Genomic DNA, 18,917 nt, shown 5'->3' on the forward strand with positions numbered 1-18,917 from the left:
AAAGTCCGAACGTGGTGAATGGAGGAAAGGTCACTCTGGAAAAGGATCGACAGAGCAGACACTTGTCCCTTGAGTGTGCTGAGGCATAAACCCGAATCGAGACCAGACTGGAGGAAACCGAGAAGATCCGGAAGAGAAAAGGACATTGGAAAAACTTCATTAGTTTCACACCACCGGAAGAACGCTTTCCAGTATCTGTGGTAGATACGGGAAGAAGCCGGTTTTCTGGCTCTGATCATGGTCTGTCTGACCTGGGGAGAGAGACCAGAGTTTTTTAAGACTGCGGCCTCAACGGCCATGCCATTAAACTCAGCGACTGAGAACTCTGGTGGAAGAGAGGTCCCTGCGAGAAGAGGTCTGGCCGATCTGGAAGTCTCCAAGGAGTGTCCGCGAGCATGTTTACGAGCTCGGCGTACCACGGCCGCCTTGGCCAGTCCGGCGCTATCAGTATGACTGGAATCCCTTCCAACTTGATCTTCTTTACCACCCTTGGAATCAAGGGGAGGGGCGGGAACAGGTAGGGAAACTGAAACTGGGACCATGGAATTACCAGAGCGTCGTGGCCGACGGCAAGAGGATCCCGGGACCTGGCGACAAACTGAGGGACCTTGTGGTTCATTCGGGACGCCATAAGATCGACGTCTGGCGTACCCCAGCGGAGGCAAATTTGATTGAAGACTGCGGGGTGGAGAGACCACTCGCCCGCTGCCAGGCCCTGGCGACTGAGAAAGTCGGCTGCCCAGTTTTCGACCCCGGGGATATGAACGGCTGATATGGCCGGAACGTGGCGTTCCGCCCACCGAAGAATCTTTGCCACTTCTGCCATTACTTGGCCGCTGCGAGTCCCGCCCTGGTGATTTAAGTACGCCATGACCGTGGCGTTGTCCGACTGGATGCGGACGGGAAGATTCGACAGAAGAGACTGCCAGCGGATTAACGCAAGGAAGATTGCCCTGATCTCCAGAAGGTTGATGGGAAGGAGAGATTCCTGGGTGGTCCAACGGCCCTGAGCCATGTGTTGTCGGAAGACTGCTCCCCACCCTAGAAGGCTGGCATCGGTGGTGATGACCTGCCACTGAAGGGGAAGAAATGATCTTCCTCTCAGGAGAGAGGAGGACAGCGTCCACCAGGTTAGGGGCTGACGGACCTGGAGAGGAAGGTGGACGGGACGGTCCAGGGAGTCCAAGGACCTGTTCCAGGTGGATAGGAGGAATAGCTGGAGGGGGCGGGTGTGGAACTGGGCGAAAGGAACAGCCTCCATGGAGGCCACCATCTTACCCAGGACTCCCATGCAGAAACGAAGTGACTGAGGATCTGGGCGTTTGAGAAGGCGGACCGCCTTGAGGAGTACTGAGAACTTGTCCTCTGGGAGGAAGACCCGAGCTAAGTTCGTGTCGAACAACATGCCCAGGAAGGACAGTCGTTGGGAGGGAATCAGAGAGGACATGGTCCTGTTGATAATCCAGCCGAGACGGGTCAGTGTGTCCAGGGAGACCTGGAGACTGTGGGCACAGTCTAGACGAGAGGAGCCTTTGATCAACAGATCGTCCAGGTAGGGGATATTGAGGATCCCCCTGGAACGAAGGAGGGCCATGACCGCAGCCATGATTTTGGTGAAGACCCTGGGGGCAGACGCTAAACCGAAGGGGAGAGCCGTGAATTGGTAGTGATTGTCCCCGATAGCAAACCGGAGGAATCACTGATGCCGTACGCAGATGGGGACATGAAGGTACGCATCTTGGATTTCGACCGAGCAGAGGAACTCCCCGGGTTCCATGGCGGCGTGGCGGTTGAGAAGCTTCAAATCTAGGGATAGGGCGAAGAGACCCGTCCTTCTTTGGGACTACAAAAAGGTTCGAGTAGAACCTGGAAAACGTTCTTCGGAAGGAACGGGAACTACGACTCCGGCGGTGACCAGAGACGTTACGGCTTAAAGCAAGCCGGGTAAATGGGACGGTTGCTTTGGGGGACAAGAGAGAAGGAAGCGATTTTCCGGGAGGGTAGAAAATTCGATCTTGTACCCGGAGGTAATAATCTCTCTGACCCAGGCATCGCTGATCATTGACAGCCAGGTGTCTTTGAAGAGAAGAAGCCTGCCTCCCACCCTGGAAAGTCTCCTAGGTGGGGGCGACCCGTCACTTGGAACGGTATCTGTTGGAACGAGGTCTGGAAGACCTGGGAAGGCTGCAAACGGACGAAAGGGGCGAAATGTTTGAGGACCTTTTTGGGTTAAAGAAGCGCTTTGGCTTGGACTGGGGGAGAGAGGTACTTTTGCCCCCAGTCGCGTCTGAGATAATTTGATCCAGACGAGCACCAAAAAGCCTGGAACCTTGAAACGCCAAGTTAGTGAGAGACTTTTTGGAAATAGAATCTGCATTCCATGCTTTGAGCCAAAGAAAGCGGCGAATAGCGACAATGTTGCTGCTTGCTCTGGCTGAACAGGCTGCTGCATCTAGAGAGGCAGTGAGAAGGTATTTCCCTGCGTGGTTAATCTGGTCTGCGAGGTCAGCCAGCTCGGTAGGGGAGGCTGAAGCCAAAATGCCCCGATGGAGGATCCTGGCCCAGGCAGAGATGGCCTTAGCCACCCAGGTGGAAGCAAAACTGGGGCAGAGGGAAGCATCCGTTGCTTCGAAAGCTGACTTGGCCAGAGCCTCAATTTGTCTGTCCGATGCGTCCCTAAGCGACGCGCCATCCGGTAAGGAGAGAACCGTCTTGGAGGAAAGACGGGAGATCGGCGGATCGACGTTGGGAGACTCAGCCCAGTGGGAGAGAAGATCGGCGCTAAAGGGATAGAGCACGTCCAGATGTTTTCTACCCGAAAAACGTTTTTCAGGATATTCCCAGTGTTTAGACAGGGTACACTCAAACTCATCATGGGTAGGAAAGGAGCGAGAGGGACGTTTCACCCGCTTAAAGGAGACAGAGGAATCCTGGGAGGAAACCTCATCTTGTTATAGTTTGAGGGTTTGCGAGATAGCCGAAATAAGACTATCTAAGACAGCCTGCATGCTAGAAGTCTGGTCTGAATTGGAGTCAGAACCGGACTGGGAATCCACATCAGACCCAATGTCCTCCTCCGAGGAGGGGAATTGGGAGGAGGAGAGCAATTTGAGCACTGCGGAAGGACCCGGAGAACCAGACGAAGAGCCAGACAGAGTCCTCTTTCTAGAGCGGCTGGCTGATTTGTCTCCCTGTGGTTCAGGGTCAGGTGCGGCCGACTCGCCATGGGAGACGGTCGGAGCACTGGTGGCTGAAGGAAGCTGTGGAAGACGTTCAAGCGCCTGGACCAGGGACTGAGACACCTTAGTCAAATCAGAGACCGACTGCGAGATAGCAACGGCCCACTCAGGGGGAGGGAGAGCGCCCCCATCCCGAGAGTCAGAAGCGTCCTGCGGGGCAGACATGACAGGAGGACTGCAGGACTGGCAGAGAGGCGACGATTGGCCTACAGACCACTTTATCTTACAACGAGCACAGGCGTAGTGAGTTATGGTAGGTTTGGTAAGGAAAGCTCCAGAAGAGTTGGACATAAGGATATTCTGCAGCACTATACTACAGAAAAGACTAAGGGGCCTACAGTGGTATGGATAATACCGAGGGAGGGGCCAAAAAAGCGTTGCAATCCTACCGCACCGCAGAGCAGAGATCTGTCTCCCCCAACGCACGATGTCTCTTGTGCACGGAGCTGCTGAGGCAGGAAGTGCCAGCGGTGAAGGGTCGGAGCTGTGCTGTGAGGAATAAGCCAAGGCTCCTGAGGCGTGGCCGGCTGCAGCGGTGAAAGTGAAAGTAAAAACTGCCGTGACTCTGTGTGAAAGCACTGCACATTTAGACAGGGAAATACTGCTGCGGGGGAGCGGCTGCTGAAGCGCTGGTACCTCTGCATGTTCCGGTTCCACAAGTAGAGGGAGAGAGGATCGTCCAGGGGCCCGATGAGAGAGGGGTCACTGGAAACGGAATACTTCGTCCAGAAGACGGCCTCGACCCCAAAGACAAGGGGGAGGGTCACCGCTGGTGACCACCGTCTTCCTCTCAGCCCTCTCCGAGGGGGACTGTTTGGCAAGGACCGCCACCATAAAGACCCTGGAGCACCTGGGAGGGTGACAGGGGATAATGTCCTGCCGGCGGTCTGAGAGTTGCAATTCGGGCGACACCACACTGCTCGCTCAGCCGCCCTCCTGGGGAGGCAGGGTGGAAGATTGCACCCTGAATCCCTGAATGCTGTAATCTGAAAAAGAAAAGCCAAAACATTAATAAAAACAACAAAAACCTGTAAAGGAATCAAGGTTAGCAGCGGATCTGAAGATCCAGGTCCGCCTCCTACAGACACTAAGCACAAACTGAGGTACTTGGTGCCTGTCGGTGGGTGTATACTGCCAGGGAGGAGCCACGCCTTTTTTCCTTTTTTGCATAGTGTCAGCCTCCTAGCAGCAGCAGCAGCATACACCCATGGTTGTCCTGTGTCCCCCAATGAAGCGATAAAGAAAATCAGTTTTATAATTTGTCTGAAATACCTGCTCCTCAGTCAAGTGGGCCGGCGTTCCCCCCTGCTTCAGACAGCACACAGCTGTCACTCACATCTTCTTGGTGCCGGGCGCCGCCTCCTCCTCACCGCTGTTTTCACTGGTGCAGGCGCAGTGAACGCTGGCCGTCTTTCCTCATATGCAGTCCAGCTGACTGCGCCTGCGCGGCCGCCCTGCTTGTGATTCCCAGCCCCGCAGTGACTTATGATTTATTCACATTGCGGGGCTGGGATTCACAGGCAGGGCGGCCGCGCAGGCGCAGTCAGCTGGACTGCATATGAGGAAAGAAGGGCTGCGCTCACTGTGCCTGCACCAGGCAGGGGATAAGAGCGCAGGCGCCGGCTACTTTTGAAAACAGCGGCGAGGAGGAGGCGGCGCCCGGCGCCAAGAAGATTTGAGTGACAGCTGTGTGCTGTCTGAAGCAGGGGGGAAACGCCGGCCCACTTGACTGAGGAGCAGGTATTTCAGACAAATTATAAAACTGATTATTTCGGCAGTTACAGCACCCAGAACTAAAGGAGCCACCTTCTCAGAATGCATTATTACTGCTGCACAAGGTGGCTCTTAGTTTGAAACGACTGGGGGGGGGGGAGGGGGTGACAGGTTCCCTTTAACTAGGATCCCCGAGTCCTTCTCCATGTCAGATTTACCCAGTGGTTTCCTGTTCAGTGTGTAAGGGTGATATTGATTACTTCTTCCCATGTGTATAACCTTACATTAATCATGTTAAACCGCATCTGCCACCTTTCGGCCCAAGTTTCCAACTTAACCAGATCCATCTGTAGCAGAATACTATCCTCTCTTGTATTGACTGCTTTACGTAGTTTAGTATCATCTGCAAATATCAATATTTTACTGTGTAAACCTTCTACCAGGTTAAGTATGTAGATGGAGACAGACGTCGTCGGCACATGTGACAGAGCTTCAAAGAATTATGCATGGGCTGCTGTTTCTGCCTGTTCAATAAACTCTAATACAATGGAATCTGCACGGATGGTCCTCACGCGCCGGTAGAGGATGGTCCTCACGCGCCGGTAGAGGTTGGTCCTCACGCGCCGGTAGAGGTTGGTCCTCACGCGCCGGTAGAGGTTGGTCCTCACGCGCCGGTAGAGGATGGTCCTCACGCGCCGGTAGAGGATGGTCCTCACGCGCCGGTAGAGGATGGTCCTCACGCGCCGGTCCATGCATGGCTAGCACCCACTTAGCCCGTTCTATTTTCCATACTATCTCCTTGAGATTCCTGGAAAGCTTTGTTGCAACCCAAATGGTCCACACTCACTTATCCTCAATACAAACAGCTCACTTTTCTTTTTAGTGGAAAAACAAAATGACAGCCTATATACCTGGGAAAAAAACATCCCATTTCGAGAATTTTTAGCCTGTGTAGATAACTTTATGACCAATGATCAACTAACAAGTTTCTAGAACAATCCGGGACTCATGGATAACACACGCTCATCCGCAATGGTCAATTGTCGACCTGTCCCTTGGCTATCTGCGCAATATACATCATAGCTCTATCAATCTCTGGGTCTTCTTACTTCTTCCTCACGTTCCATGTGCTCTCCCCTCATTTCAACTCTTTAAATGCCCCTTAATTTTTATATTTCTTATTGTTTTCTTAGTATTGTCTTGATAGTATTGGTCATATTACCGAAGCTATGTTCCGCAATCCAAACTTTGTTATATTAAGAAAACATCATAAAATAACTGAAAGAGAAAACAGACTAATTTTTTACCTTCAGATTATCTACGAATGTGACAGGTTCACATACTTTTGCCCCTCACAGACATGTGATATTAGATAATTTTCCTCGATAAAAAAAATAAAAAATGAGAAAGTCTAATATTTTTGACTTCTTGATTTCATTTGGTTCCTTTTGTCTAAGGTTAGGTTCTAAAGTAGTGTTAGGTCAAATTTATTCAGCAAATTCTGAAGGGTTCACAAACTTTCAGGCACCAGTCTATATAGACGAGTAGGTGCTATTTATTTTTTTTACTTTAGTTGTCACTAATGATGAGCGAACAACCTAGGATAACGTCTTATCCGAGCATGCTCGGGTGCTCTCAGAGTGCTTGCATGTTATGTTCCAGTCCCTGCAGCTGCATGATTTGCGGCTGTTAGGAAGCCTCACCACCTGCAGGGACTGACAGCCTGAAGACATGTGGGGATAGACTGTTAGGGAATCCCCATGTGTTCAGGCGGTCTAACAGCCGCAAATCATGCAGCCGCAGGGACTCGAACATAATATAAGAGTACTCCCAGATACTCGGATTAACTCCTGAGCGTGCACTGATAAGACGTTATCCAAGCACGTTCGCTCATCACTAGGTCACAAAAGAAAAAAGAAACACACTTTTGGAAATTTCAATTGTCAACATGTAATATAAAGAGGAAGGGAAAGTAAGGAGAAATTGTAAAAACTTACGTTTCAAAGCAGCGATCTACGTTATCAGACATGAGCAGCAGCATGCACAGTTGTTCTAAGGCAATGAGCTGCATATCCCGCTCATCCCCCTGCCCCATCTGCAGCCATTCCAGCAGCGTGTCCGGGTCTACATCCGCCATGATGGCCCTGCCTGGAGAGCAGCTTCCACACGGACCGTCGTGGCAGGTCTTCTATTCAGCCTCTTCCTCCTAACAGGGGCCCTCACCTGCAGACAGACGGAGCAGAGAGGCCATGGGTTATTAATGTCACAGATAAAGCAGGTTAATCCCAGCCTGGCCAGAGGAACACAGGCGCTTGTGAAGTGTGAGCCTCTGCTATAAGCAGATTAGCAACTCCATACTGCGGCTTGGTTGGAAACCAGAAGAGGATGGAGACAGTCAGCGTACCGCTCAGTCTCTACAGAAACACAATACACCTGCAATGTCTGCTCTTACCAATAATGCTGAGGAGCGAGCTGCAGATTTTATTCACAAAAACATGAAGTGTATTGGCAGGTCTCGGGTGATGCAACTCGCCTCCTATGGCAGTGAATGGGAGCAGAGCTGCAGTACCGGAAGAGTTAATACAGTGTATGGAGCCCTGTATATTGACACATCTGGAAGTCCCCAAGTAGCTGATCAGTGGGGGCACCAGGTGTCATACCACCACCAATCTAATATTGATGACCTAACCTACAGTTGAAGCATACAGCAGAACTCTGTAAGCACCTACATATATACAACAGTGAATATATGAAATCTAGACTGCATTACTGCTATATCGACTAAAAAATGAAGTTCATTAGTGCACAAACTGGCAAATTCATGAGATGGCATGTCGTACAAACAACATATGAAACCAAAGAAGGATATCTTCAAAACTTGCAGATGGATTTTGTAACCAAAGATGTTCATACTCCAGCCACGTGAACCCTCAGAGCGGCCAAGCATGCACGTGTTTTCAATGGTGACGGAGAATTATAACAGCCCCCGATTCCAAGCGAGTGTCGCAGCCACCAGATTGCATTCTAGCTCACCCCATTTGGATGGAATTCCAATTCAATCTGGAGGTTATTCTAGAAATCTTGAATCTCAAGCATCTGACATTCTATCAAACTATCAAATTAGTTTTCTCTCCATCTGACAAAAAGGTCTGATTTTTCTGATCAGAGGTGTAGAGGAAAAAAAAAAAAAAAGAAAGATTCTCCACTTCCCGCACTCGCATGTCACATAAAACAAGAATGTGAAATTGTGAAATGTTAAGCCCTTTGAGTATAGACAGAAGAGACCTGTGCTACAGTCCTACGCTGCAAGTTACACAAAGCAGAAGACACATTCCAGGACATGGAGGAGTCTGGCAGAACCTGGTCACGTGGAGACACCAGGATGAGTTTCCGCCTTGTGTTGTGAACATATAATTAACTTCCCTTTAACAGGAGCTATTAATAAGCGCAGAGGTGTCTCCATTGTTTCCTAAATCATAACAGGAGAGCTGCCCCGCCAGGAATTACTGGACTTCGCTCACATGGCGGAGTGTGCGTGAGTCAGAGGCTACCGCTACTTTCAGGAACTAGCACGTTGTGTCGGGCTCACCCAGCACAATCCCTGGCTATGTACCGGAGGACTGTGCCAACCACAATTCTACGTGCTCCTTAATATGATCATTCTGTGCACAAGGCAGGGTTCTCGGCAGCACGTCAAGTCTACACAGGGTGATGTGCTGCCGAGAATACATTTTAAGTTTCATGAAGGCCAAGAAGCCTTTTGAGGCCCAGTTTATATTTCTTTTTGCACACTCAGTTTGTCCTTTCCCTTATGGTCTTATGCCTACTCAGATCCTTTGTATCAGTGATGTAGATGGAAACAGTGGGGCCCCATTATTATGAGGTCCGTCTAGTGCCAGGTTTAAGAACAGAATAAAAATTATGCATGGTGCTCTTTTTTCCATTCTAAAAACTAACACAAAATAGAACTCAGACCCCATAACATTCATGGGTCCCTCTGCTTCCATCAGCAATACCATGGATCTGTTTAGCACATGAATCCCAAATTGTCTAAACTTGTTCCTTTAAACATAACAGACAAATGCCAATGTGACCAACTCCTTACACGACACCCCTCATAGCAGTTTGCCCCCTGGCACAATCACCGGCAGAACAGTGTGTGGGAACCCCTGACTATCTCCCTGTCCACCAGACAGAGGTTTGTGGTTGCTGTGCACTAGACTTACATGCGCCGAGTATAAATTATTCATTACGGTGCATTCCTTGGCCTCGTTAAGCTGTTCTATTATTCCAGGCACTAGATATGAGAAGAACTGTGATCCATTACTAGGTCATCTATAGTTTATTTTCCCTCTATATCCCAGCATCTCAGGTTGCCTTAGCAACCCATTGCGCACCCCTCATTCCATGCCTTCAGGCTCTATAGGCTGATGCCGCCTGAGTATTCAGGTAGCTAGCATACAAGTCACTACTTTGGATATACTCCGTTAAGCTCTGCTACGTCAAAATGTTTCCTGACAACCCAGCTCTGCTATATTGACATTAGTGTACCTCCACCGATGGGTATACCAGGCACTTCAACATCTCTTGGCTCTGCTACAACACTCAACTGTGCTCCATCTACTGAGAGGCTCACAGCCTACTCAGCTCCGCTACATCAACAAGAGTACTCTGCTACAATGTTGTCCTGTCTCCATGGGTCTTCCTAAGCCGAGTCTCCAGCCTCCATATAAAGGGCTTTGAGGATCCACAGCACCAGGCTGACAGAAAACAGAGATCACTATTTTCTCTTTTATTTGTTTGGGTAGAGTTCAACAAAAAGGACTATGGTCGGCCAAACCCACCCGTATCGGTGCCGACAGCTGAATTTCTAATGGAGTTCCCAATGAAGGCTCGTCTATTGGATTTTACACAGCCGATCCTATTGCTCTCTAGGAGACTAGATTAACTTTCTGATCCCTGGGACCCCCACCAATCTGTGTGAATGGAGAAGTGATCATGAGCAATGCGCTCAACTGGACTTCAAAACTAATGAACTGGACAGCAGTGGGCATGATCGACATCCGCTCCGTTCCTCCAGGCGGTTCTTGGGATGGGTCGGGCCCCCAGCATTAAGGAAGTTATAGGGCCTTTTAATCACTCATGTGAAACTAATGGCCACTCTTGTGTACAAGCAGCAATTTCGCCGTCTTCATTATCCCTGGGCTTCATGATACAATTTACTGTAAACAATAACTAAACAGAAGTTCACACTTACAGCAAGGGGTTAATAATGCAATAACCTAAAGATAGTAATTACAAGCATGGCATGTTCTGTGTACACAGCCGCATAACTACCAGTGCAGTCAGCAGAGGATCATGTCCTGATGACCTACTCCGTACCGCCACATAGTACACTGCACTTCGCCGGGAGCCCGACACCTCTGGATTTTCTACAGGTGATGAAAGGGCTGGACCCGAGTCACCAGGTAGATCCACCACAAAAACACTTAGTCCAAAAAAATTTTTTTTTAATTCTTAGTATGTATACATTTACAACTGTAATCAGCACGAATATTTCAAGGGAGCGCTCGTGTGATTTTACACCTCTACCATTTGTTTACAAGGCTCAGTACCCACGGGGCACACACAGATTACTGTAGGGTTACTGCGTATGAGGTTTCATGAAGGCTTGCTGCATGATTACAGTCAGGTATGTTTTTCTTACCATACCTTGAAGATTCAGCCAGTGACTATTGCTGGGGACAAGACTGACTAGTCCGGCTCCCGACCCTCAGCCTACTCTTACCAGCACTGCTATGGATGATCTCCTGCATTAGTGCTGGGAATAGCCGGCCAGGGGCAGAGCCCAACTAGTCTAGTGTCCAGCTGTGGTCCCCAGAAGGATTCTCGACTCAGAAAGAAAGAAATATATTTGATCGCTGGGAGTGCGAACCGATCCCTGAAGAGCCCTGGCTGAATGGAGCAGAGGCCGATCATGTGCATTAGAACCTCGGTCATTATTAATCAGAGCGCTTGGCTGGTCTTGGGCACTCTTATTAGAGTGACTGGACAGACAGTGCCCATGATCAACCTCTGCTCCATTCAACGGGGGTTCTTCAGAGATTGGAAAGTTATCCCCTATTCTTTGGATAACATAAGTAACTTGAGGGCACCTCTACACATTAGGTGGCTATCGGGAGAATGATGCTTCAGCCTACCTTGTCCGTCTCCACCATGAGAACTCTGCTGATCTCTGGGTGAACATAAGGATCAGCAGTATGAAATTGGCCTTGCTGAATGCTTAACTCCCCGACAATCAACTGTCCGGGGTCCCCATAGACATGGCGGGTTCAGCCAGCATTAGCCTAATGTGTATGGAGCCTTTAGCATTCTACAATTGTTCTAAGAAATGTTAGTATTCGCAACATGTGAAAAAAAGGTCAATCCCCGTACAGGCTGTTTCCAAGTTACTTTGTAGGAGTCATGGAGGTGGAGCTACGCAGATGAGGAGTCACGGAGGCCGAACTGATGTCCCCGAGTACCGGATGGGTCATCTCAGGCCCTCTCCTGACACACAGGTGGTTCCTGGCACGGTGTAGGGGGGTATATTTACACCAGCACATTGCCATGCACCAGAGGCCATCAGATTAGGCATCCTGAGGCTCAGTGCCGTTAGTTTATATACTGTAGGACGATGATTGCAGTCCACCAGCCACAATATATCTGAATAATGAAGACCACATGACTCTAAAGACACTCATCAGGCCACGTTCAGCTGGAATAACGCGTCCTCTTCATCATGTAATAACTGCACTGGAAGAGGTTTCGTATATAGAGATAAAGGGGTTGTCTGGGCTTGTTATACCGATGACTGATCCAAAGGAGTGGTCATCACCATCATAGGCTCGGACAACCCCTTTAATGTGTTATTATTTGTCCCATCAGTCTCATGTGTCATTGTGAGTCATGATAAACATGAAAGCTTAGTGCGGACAGTCAGTGTGTGCCAGCTATGACTGCTCGCAAAGTGCACATTACTAGTTAGTCAGGAAGCCTGTGAATGCCGGCCAAAGCGTCCCGACGATATGAGGCCGCCAGTGTGTAAAGCGTACGGTGCTGTTCACACTTGTGCCGGAAACATGTCACCAGACGATCAGCGGCTGCTGCGCCCAACTCTTCAGCTGTCTGACATTCATCTGAGGGAGGTGAGAGCTAGGCAGCCCAATAGTCAGCACCGACTGTCTGCAGGGCTCACATGGCATAACAATGTCACAGGAGACCTAGCGTGGACATTGGTGGGACGGTGTCAACGTGGGAAGGGAGTATAAGTCGTTATTTTACAAGGAGGGGGCTTCTCCAAGTGCAGAAGTGTGAGCACAGCTCCAGGAGGATGTCTGTTCAGCACAGGCAGCATATTGGCTCTAGTGAAGCCCATGGGTCTAGAGACGTGCAACTAAATGTTGATTACTAAACTCCATCCCTTTTAGATAAGTCATGTCCCTTTATCGGACAAGGAGCAGAAAGTGTCTTTAACACAAATGGAGAAAAGTTTTTGAGCACATTTATCACATAGATCTCCCCCAAAGTTATAGCTAGTGCAAGGCTGCATTGGTTGAAGCGTGACAGGACCCTTGAGTTACGCTCCATCTCTCAGACCCTCCAATAAGTAACAAGGGGTTAGGTTTTCCTATGTATTTCCGGTTATTCTAATGTGGACCGTTCTGTAACTTCCCCATGCAGCAAAGTCCTGGGCACAGCACAGAAAGGGCTGCCAGCTGGGCACAGCACAGAAAGGGCAGCCAGCTGGGCACCTGCCGTGGTGGCATTAAAATCTCCCCCAGTATACTCTTAGGTCTGCCAACTATCACAATCCGGTGTGGTGCTGCCCTGCTGGGGATGAAGTCACACCCTGTATACAATGGCCTTAGATACTGTAACAATGTAACAAGTCACTGGGCTACATTCACTTTTCACATTGTGATTTCTGGATCTTAGGAACAGACACATGGAATAAAGGCAGATCCGTGGCATAACTGATGCCAACAGAAGTGGACGGGCAGCAGGCTCAGTAGTGTGTTTGTTGCAGTTATAAGTGGGGGGGCTCTGTTTGTTTTTCTCCTGTTCTAACAACAGACACGTCTCAGAAGTCAGACAGACCCCCCCACAACAATCAGTGGCGCCCCTCTGCTTTGGTTTGCATCAGTTATGCAACACATCCATTTTTACTTAATTACATTCATCTGTTCCTAAAAACAGAACGGGCAATGTCAAAGCCTCGTGTATAGGACCCCCCGCAGAGCGCCAACCTCCGGGCCCCTTGTCATACAAGCCAAAGTCATGTCCCTACCCCCTGAAAAATCAAAATGGGGAAACAATGGAAGAGGCGCTTGATAAATGCTGTGCAGCCCCACAAGTGCCCCCACTAATGCCTTGTACAGTGGGCACAGTATCCCCCCACAAAACACTAGAGCTGAGGTCCCCTTTAATAAGCGACATAGTCCAGGCTACTGGCCCATGTACACAACAATATGGCGGCCCCATCCCAGTCTGTAGCACACGCACAGGCCGTGGTGTATGTGTATGATGCTGTTGGTCATAGACGACTGATCACACGGGATATCAGCTCATGCTATTCATCTACGTTCTTCATGTTACACACCGTGGTGTCTGACCACTGATCATAATGGCAGAAGTACCACCAATATTATAATGTCCCTGAGATCATCACGGCAGATCTGTACACAAATATCCCATGTTATACCCGGGGAGGCGTGGGCACAGGACAGATCTGTAAACAGATATATCCCATGTTATAGTGGGGGAGGCCAGATCTGTCTACATCCCATTATACTGGGGGAGGCCTGGGCACAGGACAGCTCTGTATACAGGTATATCTCATGTTATACCAGGGGAGGAGGCCAGATCTCTCTATATCCCATTACACTGGGGGAGGCCAGGGCACAGGACACATCTGTATACAGGTATACCCCATGTTATAGCGGAGGAGGCCGGGCATAGGACAGATCTGTATACAGTGTAAGAGTCATGTCGGTCTGGTAGTCGGGGGCAGGTATATCTCGCCCAGGTATTTGTCCTATGTGAATTAGGCCGCTCAGTATCTTCAGGATACCGAGGGGTTAAGTGCAGGAATAAAGGCTGACCAGCTGGAGGTTTCAGGTGTCAGCCTGGGGCACACAGAATGCCTGTCTGTGTGAGACAAACGTGAGTGAGAGCTGTGCTCATGATCTGTGTAATGTTAGCTGGGAGGGAGAAGCCCCCCCAGTTGTTAGATAGCAACGTATTTGTTTAGTTAGCGCCGGACAGGCCAGGATTTATTTTTATGTTTTGTTTTCTGTATTTGCTTTCACTTTAATAAACCTGACCTGAGGTCAGTCAACTTGGAAACCTGCTGTCGCCTCAGAGTTCAATGCACAAACCACGTGATCTTTGACCCCAGCAAAGGCGATCCCGGAGTGTTTTGTCACATTGTGGTGGAGAATTGCGGGCAACACGTGGCACAGGGGACAGTATGGAAGACGTGGTGAAAGCCCTAGTGCAGGCCACTGCCACACAGCAGGAAGCTAATCGCTTGATGGCCGCACAGCTGAAGGAGTTACTGGACATGACGGCTGCGGACCGCCAGCTTCTCCAACAGGTGGTGCAACGCTTGGTGAGCATGCCTGAGGTTGACCCGGAAGCAGAGTCCAGGAGGATCCATGTGAGTCGATACTGGCAAAAGCTGACCGCGGAAGATGACGTCGAGGCGTACCTGACAACGTTTGAGCGGACGGCATTGAGGGAGAAGCGGCCGAAGGCACGATGGGCCGATTTGATTGCTCCGTTTCTCTCCGGCGAGGCCCAAAAAGCTTACCGTGACTTAGACCCGGAAGTCGCACAAGACTTTGAGAAGCTGAAAGTTGAGATCCTGGCCCGGCTGGGTGAGAGAAGGCTGTCCGTGCACAGAGGGTACATCAGTGGACCTATCAGCAAGATAAATCGCCGTGATCGCAGATGTTCGACCTGATCTACTTGATAAAGAAATGGCTGCAACCCGAGGTACTGACAACTCCGGAGATAATCCAGCGGGTCGTTCTGGACAAGTACCTGAGAGTACTACCACCGGCGCTGAAAAAAATGGGTGAGCCAAGGAAATCCCGCGACAGCGGATCAACTGGTGGACTTGGTGGAGCGTTATTCCGTGGCGGAAGGACTTCCTGATGATACAGCTACTACCCGAACTGTACCTCCTCCTCGTGGAACCGGTAAGACTGTTCCAGGGACTGCGGGGGAAGGAAAATTGCCAAAAACTGTGGGGGAGGAACACGGGACTGCTCGCACCCCGAGATCAAGGGTGTCGGACTCTGGTTTCAATAGGGGGCTTGTTAGGTGTTTCCGTTGCCATGAGAAGGGCCATGTTTCTGCGAACTGTCCTGTTACCACTGAACCCATGCAGTGCGACGTTACGGACTCTAAGAAACGCATGTCTTTGGTTACACGGCTAGCAAGTGTGAATGCGGGTCAAAATGATACAGTAAAACATCTGTGTGAATTGTCTGTAGATGGGAAAAATGTTGTGGCATTACTAGACTCTGGAAGTGTGGTGACTCTAGTGAAAGCCAGTCTGATAGCACGTCCAACTAGTCCGTCTGACAAGTTTTCTGTAACGTGTGTGCATGGTGACACCTGCTCATATCCTACAGCGGTCATATGTATCTCCACTCCCTATGGGTCTGTGCAACACAAAGTGGGACTTGTTCCCGCATTGTTACAGGATATAATCTTGGGCAGGGATTTTCCTCTTTTCTGGCAGTTGTGGGAGAATCAGTTGCTCCTTCACGGTAGCTGTGACCGTGAATCTTCTCCCATGTTACCTGGAGGTCCCAAGCTCCTGGAGGAGACCCCACAGGAACATGCTGCTGGGGAGATTAGTGAATCTAACCTTCAGTACCCCTTCTCAGTTATGGCGGGGGAAACTGAGGAAACTCAGCGAGAGGCGGAGGCAGACAGCCATCCCGCACCCTGCCTACCAGATTTGGGAGTCCAGTTGGATGACATCCACAGCGAACAAATGAAAGATCCTACCCTGACTCAGGCTAGGAAAAATGTAAAAATGGTAGATAGCGTACCCGTAGAACCTGACACTAGGCTAGCGTACCCGTACATGATTCTTGAAAATGATTTACTCTACCAGGTAGAAAAAAAAGGGGAAGACACTGTGCAGCAGTTAGTGGTACCCAAACCTTATCGGCGGAAGGTACTGGACCTGGCCCACGGACATATAATGGGGGGACATCTGGGGGTACAAAAAAACACAGAAAGAATATTGCATTGTTTTGTGTGGCCTGGAATACACAATGATGTGCGTAACTATTGTGAGTCCAGTCCAGAGTGCCAAATCTCGGCACCTAAACCTCGGTACTGTAGTCCTTTGGTACCCCTCCCTATCATTGGGGTCCCTTTTGAGAGAATTGGGATGGATTTGGTTGGGCCCCTTCCCCGGTCCGCACGTGGGCACCAACATATCCTCGTCATCATGGACTATGCCACTCGCTACCCGGAAGCCATCCCTTTGCGTAACACTGCTACCAAAACGATCGCCAAAGAATTGGTGCAAGTGTTTAGTCGGGTGGGAATTCCAAAACAGATACTCACCGACCAGGGGACTCCCTTTATGTCGAGGGTAATGAAGGAGCTCTGCAGACTCTTACAAATAGATCCGTTGCGTACATCTGTCTATCACCCTCAAACAGATGGGTTGGTTGAGCGGTTCAATAAAACCTTAAAACAGATGCTCCGGAAGGCGATAGACAAAGATGGGAAGAACTGGGATTACTTGTTACCCTATTTGCTGTTTGCCATTAGGGAAGTTCCCCAGTCTTCCACAGGGTTCTCGCCTTTCGAGCTGTTATACGCCCGTCGTCCCCGTGGACTGTTGGACGTCGCAAAAGAAACCTGGGAAGGTCAAGTCACTCCCTTTAAAACGGTGATAGACCATGTAACGCAAATGCAGGACCGTATTGCTGCTGTCATGCCCATTGTTAGGGAACATATGTTACAGGCCCAGGGAGCCCAGAGGCTAAGTTATGATAGAGGCGCCAAGGTCCGTACGTTTGCACCCGGGGATAGGGTGTTGATCCTAATCCCTACGGTGGATAGTAAATTTCTGGCGAAATGGCAGGGCCCCTTTGAGGTCATGGCCCAAGTTGGAGAAGTGAACTATAAAGTGCACCAGCCTGGTAAGAGAAAACCAGAACAGATTTATCATGTGAATCTGATAAAACCCTGGAAAGACCGCGCTGCCCTAACAGCGGATCTGCCCCGTCCGGTTTGCTCACCTACCGTACCGGAGGTGCAGATTGCCGAGACTCTCTCTGAACGACAAAAATCTGAGGTTAAGCAGTTTTTGTTACAGAACCAACAGTTTTTCTCGGAAAAACCTGGCCAGACTAGGCTAGTGAAACATGAGATTGTCACAGAGCCTGGTGTCACAGTTCATGTGAAGCCGTACCGGATTCCGGAAGCACGCCGTGAAGCCGTCTCCCGGGAGGGAAAGGAAATGTTGGACTTAGGAGTCATTGAAGAGTCGCACAGCGCCTGGTCCAGTCCAATCGTGTTGATACCTAAGCCGGATGGCTCTATACGATTTTGCAATGACTTTAGGAAACTGAATGCGGTTTCTAAATTTGATGCCTACCCTATGCCCCGGGTCGATGAGTTGATCGATCGGCTGGGTAAAGCCCAATACATTACGACCCTGGATCTAACAAAGGGGTACTGGCAGATCCCTCTGGCCGAGGCGGCCAGAGAGAAGACGGCATTTGCTACACCGGAAGGGCTGTTCCAGTATATCTACATGCCGTTTGGACTTCACGGAGCCCCAGCAACGTTCCAGAGATTGATGGATCGAGTCTTGAGGCCCCACAGGCAGTACGCTTCTGCCTACCTAGACAACATCATAATTTACAGCGTGGACTGGGAAGCTCACCTCCGGAAGGTACAGGCGGTGATTGATGACCTGAGAGACGCAGGCTTAACGGCGAACCCCAAGAAATGTCACATCGGCCTTGAAGAAGCCAGATACTTGGGCTACGTGATTGGCAGAGGAGTGGTTAAACCCCAGATCGACAAAATACAGGCAATTCAGGGCTGGCCGCAACCAGTGAACAAGAAACAAGTTCAAGCTTTCCTGGGCATTGCCAGCTATTATCGCCGGTTCATACCCAACTTTGCAGCCATGGCTACCCCCTTGACGGATCTTACCAAAGGGAGGGATTCCGTCATGGTAAAATGGACCTCAGCGGCTGAAGAGGCCTTCCACAGTCTGAAACTGGCTTTGTGCTCTCAGCCCGTACTAGTGACTCCTGATTTCAGCAGCGAGTTTGTGGTGCAAACTGATGCTTCTGATACTGGTGTCGGAGCTGTACTTTCCCAGGTAAGGGACGGAGTCGAACACCCGGTCCTCTACCTCAGTCGGAAACTGAATGTACATGAGCAGAGGTATGCCGTGATTGAAAAAGAGTGCCTAGCCATCAAATGGGCTCTCGACTCCCTCAAATATTACCTGGCAGGTAGGAAGTTTAGGCTGGTCACGGACCATGCCCCTCTCAAGTGGATGCATCTCCACAAGGACCGTAATAGTCGGGTAACCCGGTGGTTCCTTGCCCTGCAGGCTTACTCTTTCACGGTGGAGCACCGCCCCGGGGTGCAGATGGGGAACGCTGATGCCCTGTCCCAAGTACACTGTTTCGAGAGTATTCTTGCTCGACCTGAGTGGTCTGAGCAGGGGGGGAGGATATGTAAGAGTCATGTCGGTCTGGTAGTCGGGGGCAGGTATATCTCGCCCAGGTATTTGTCCTATGTGAATTAGGCCGCTCAGTATCTTCAGGATACCGAGGGGTTAATAAGTGCAGGAATAAAGTAAAGGCTGACCAGCTGGAGGTTTCAGGTGTCAGCCTGGGGCACACAGAATGCCTGTCTGTGTGA

The 18,917-nt window shown here is 50.1% G+C and overlaps 1 protein-coding gene across 4 annotated transcripts in view; it reads right to left on the reverse strand.

The window, feature by feature from the left end:
* HECTD1 (HECT domain E3 ubiquitin protein ligase 1) overlaps nucleotides 1-18,917 on the reverse strand; it is a 124,034-nt gene that overhangs the window by 97,885 nt on the left and 7,232 nt on the right. For all 4 annotated transcript variants that reach the window (XM_077261035.1, XM_077261023.1, XM_077261027.1 and 1 more), the window contains exon 2: nucleotides 6,950-7,175. In XM_077261035.1, the coding sequence (XP_077117150.1) occupies nucleotides 6,950-7,089 (140 nt within the window). In that variant the 5' untranslated portion in view covers nucleotides 7,090-7,175. The remainder of the gene's footprint in view (nucleotides 1-6,949; nucleotides 7,176-18,917) is intronic.

Source organism: Ranitomeya variabilis, chromosome 1, assembly GCF_051348905.1.
Source record: "Ranitomeya variabilis isolate aRanVar5 chromosome 1, aRanVar5.hap1, whole genome shotgun sequence".
NCBI classification, from domain to species: domain Eukaryota; kingdom Metazoa; phylum Chordata; class Amphibia; order Anura; family Dendrobatidae; genus Ranitomeya; species Ranitomeya variabilis.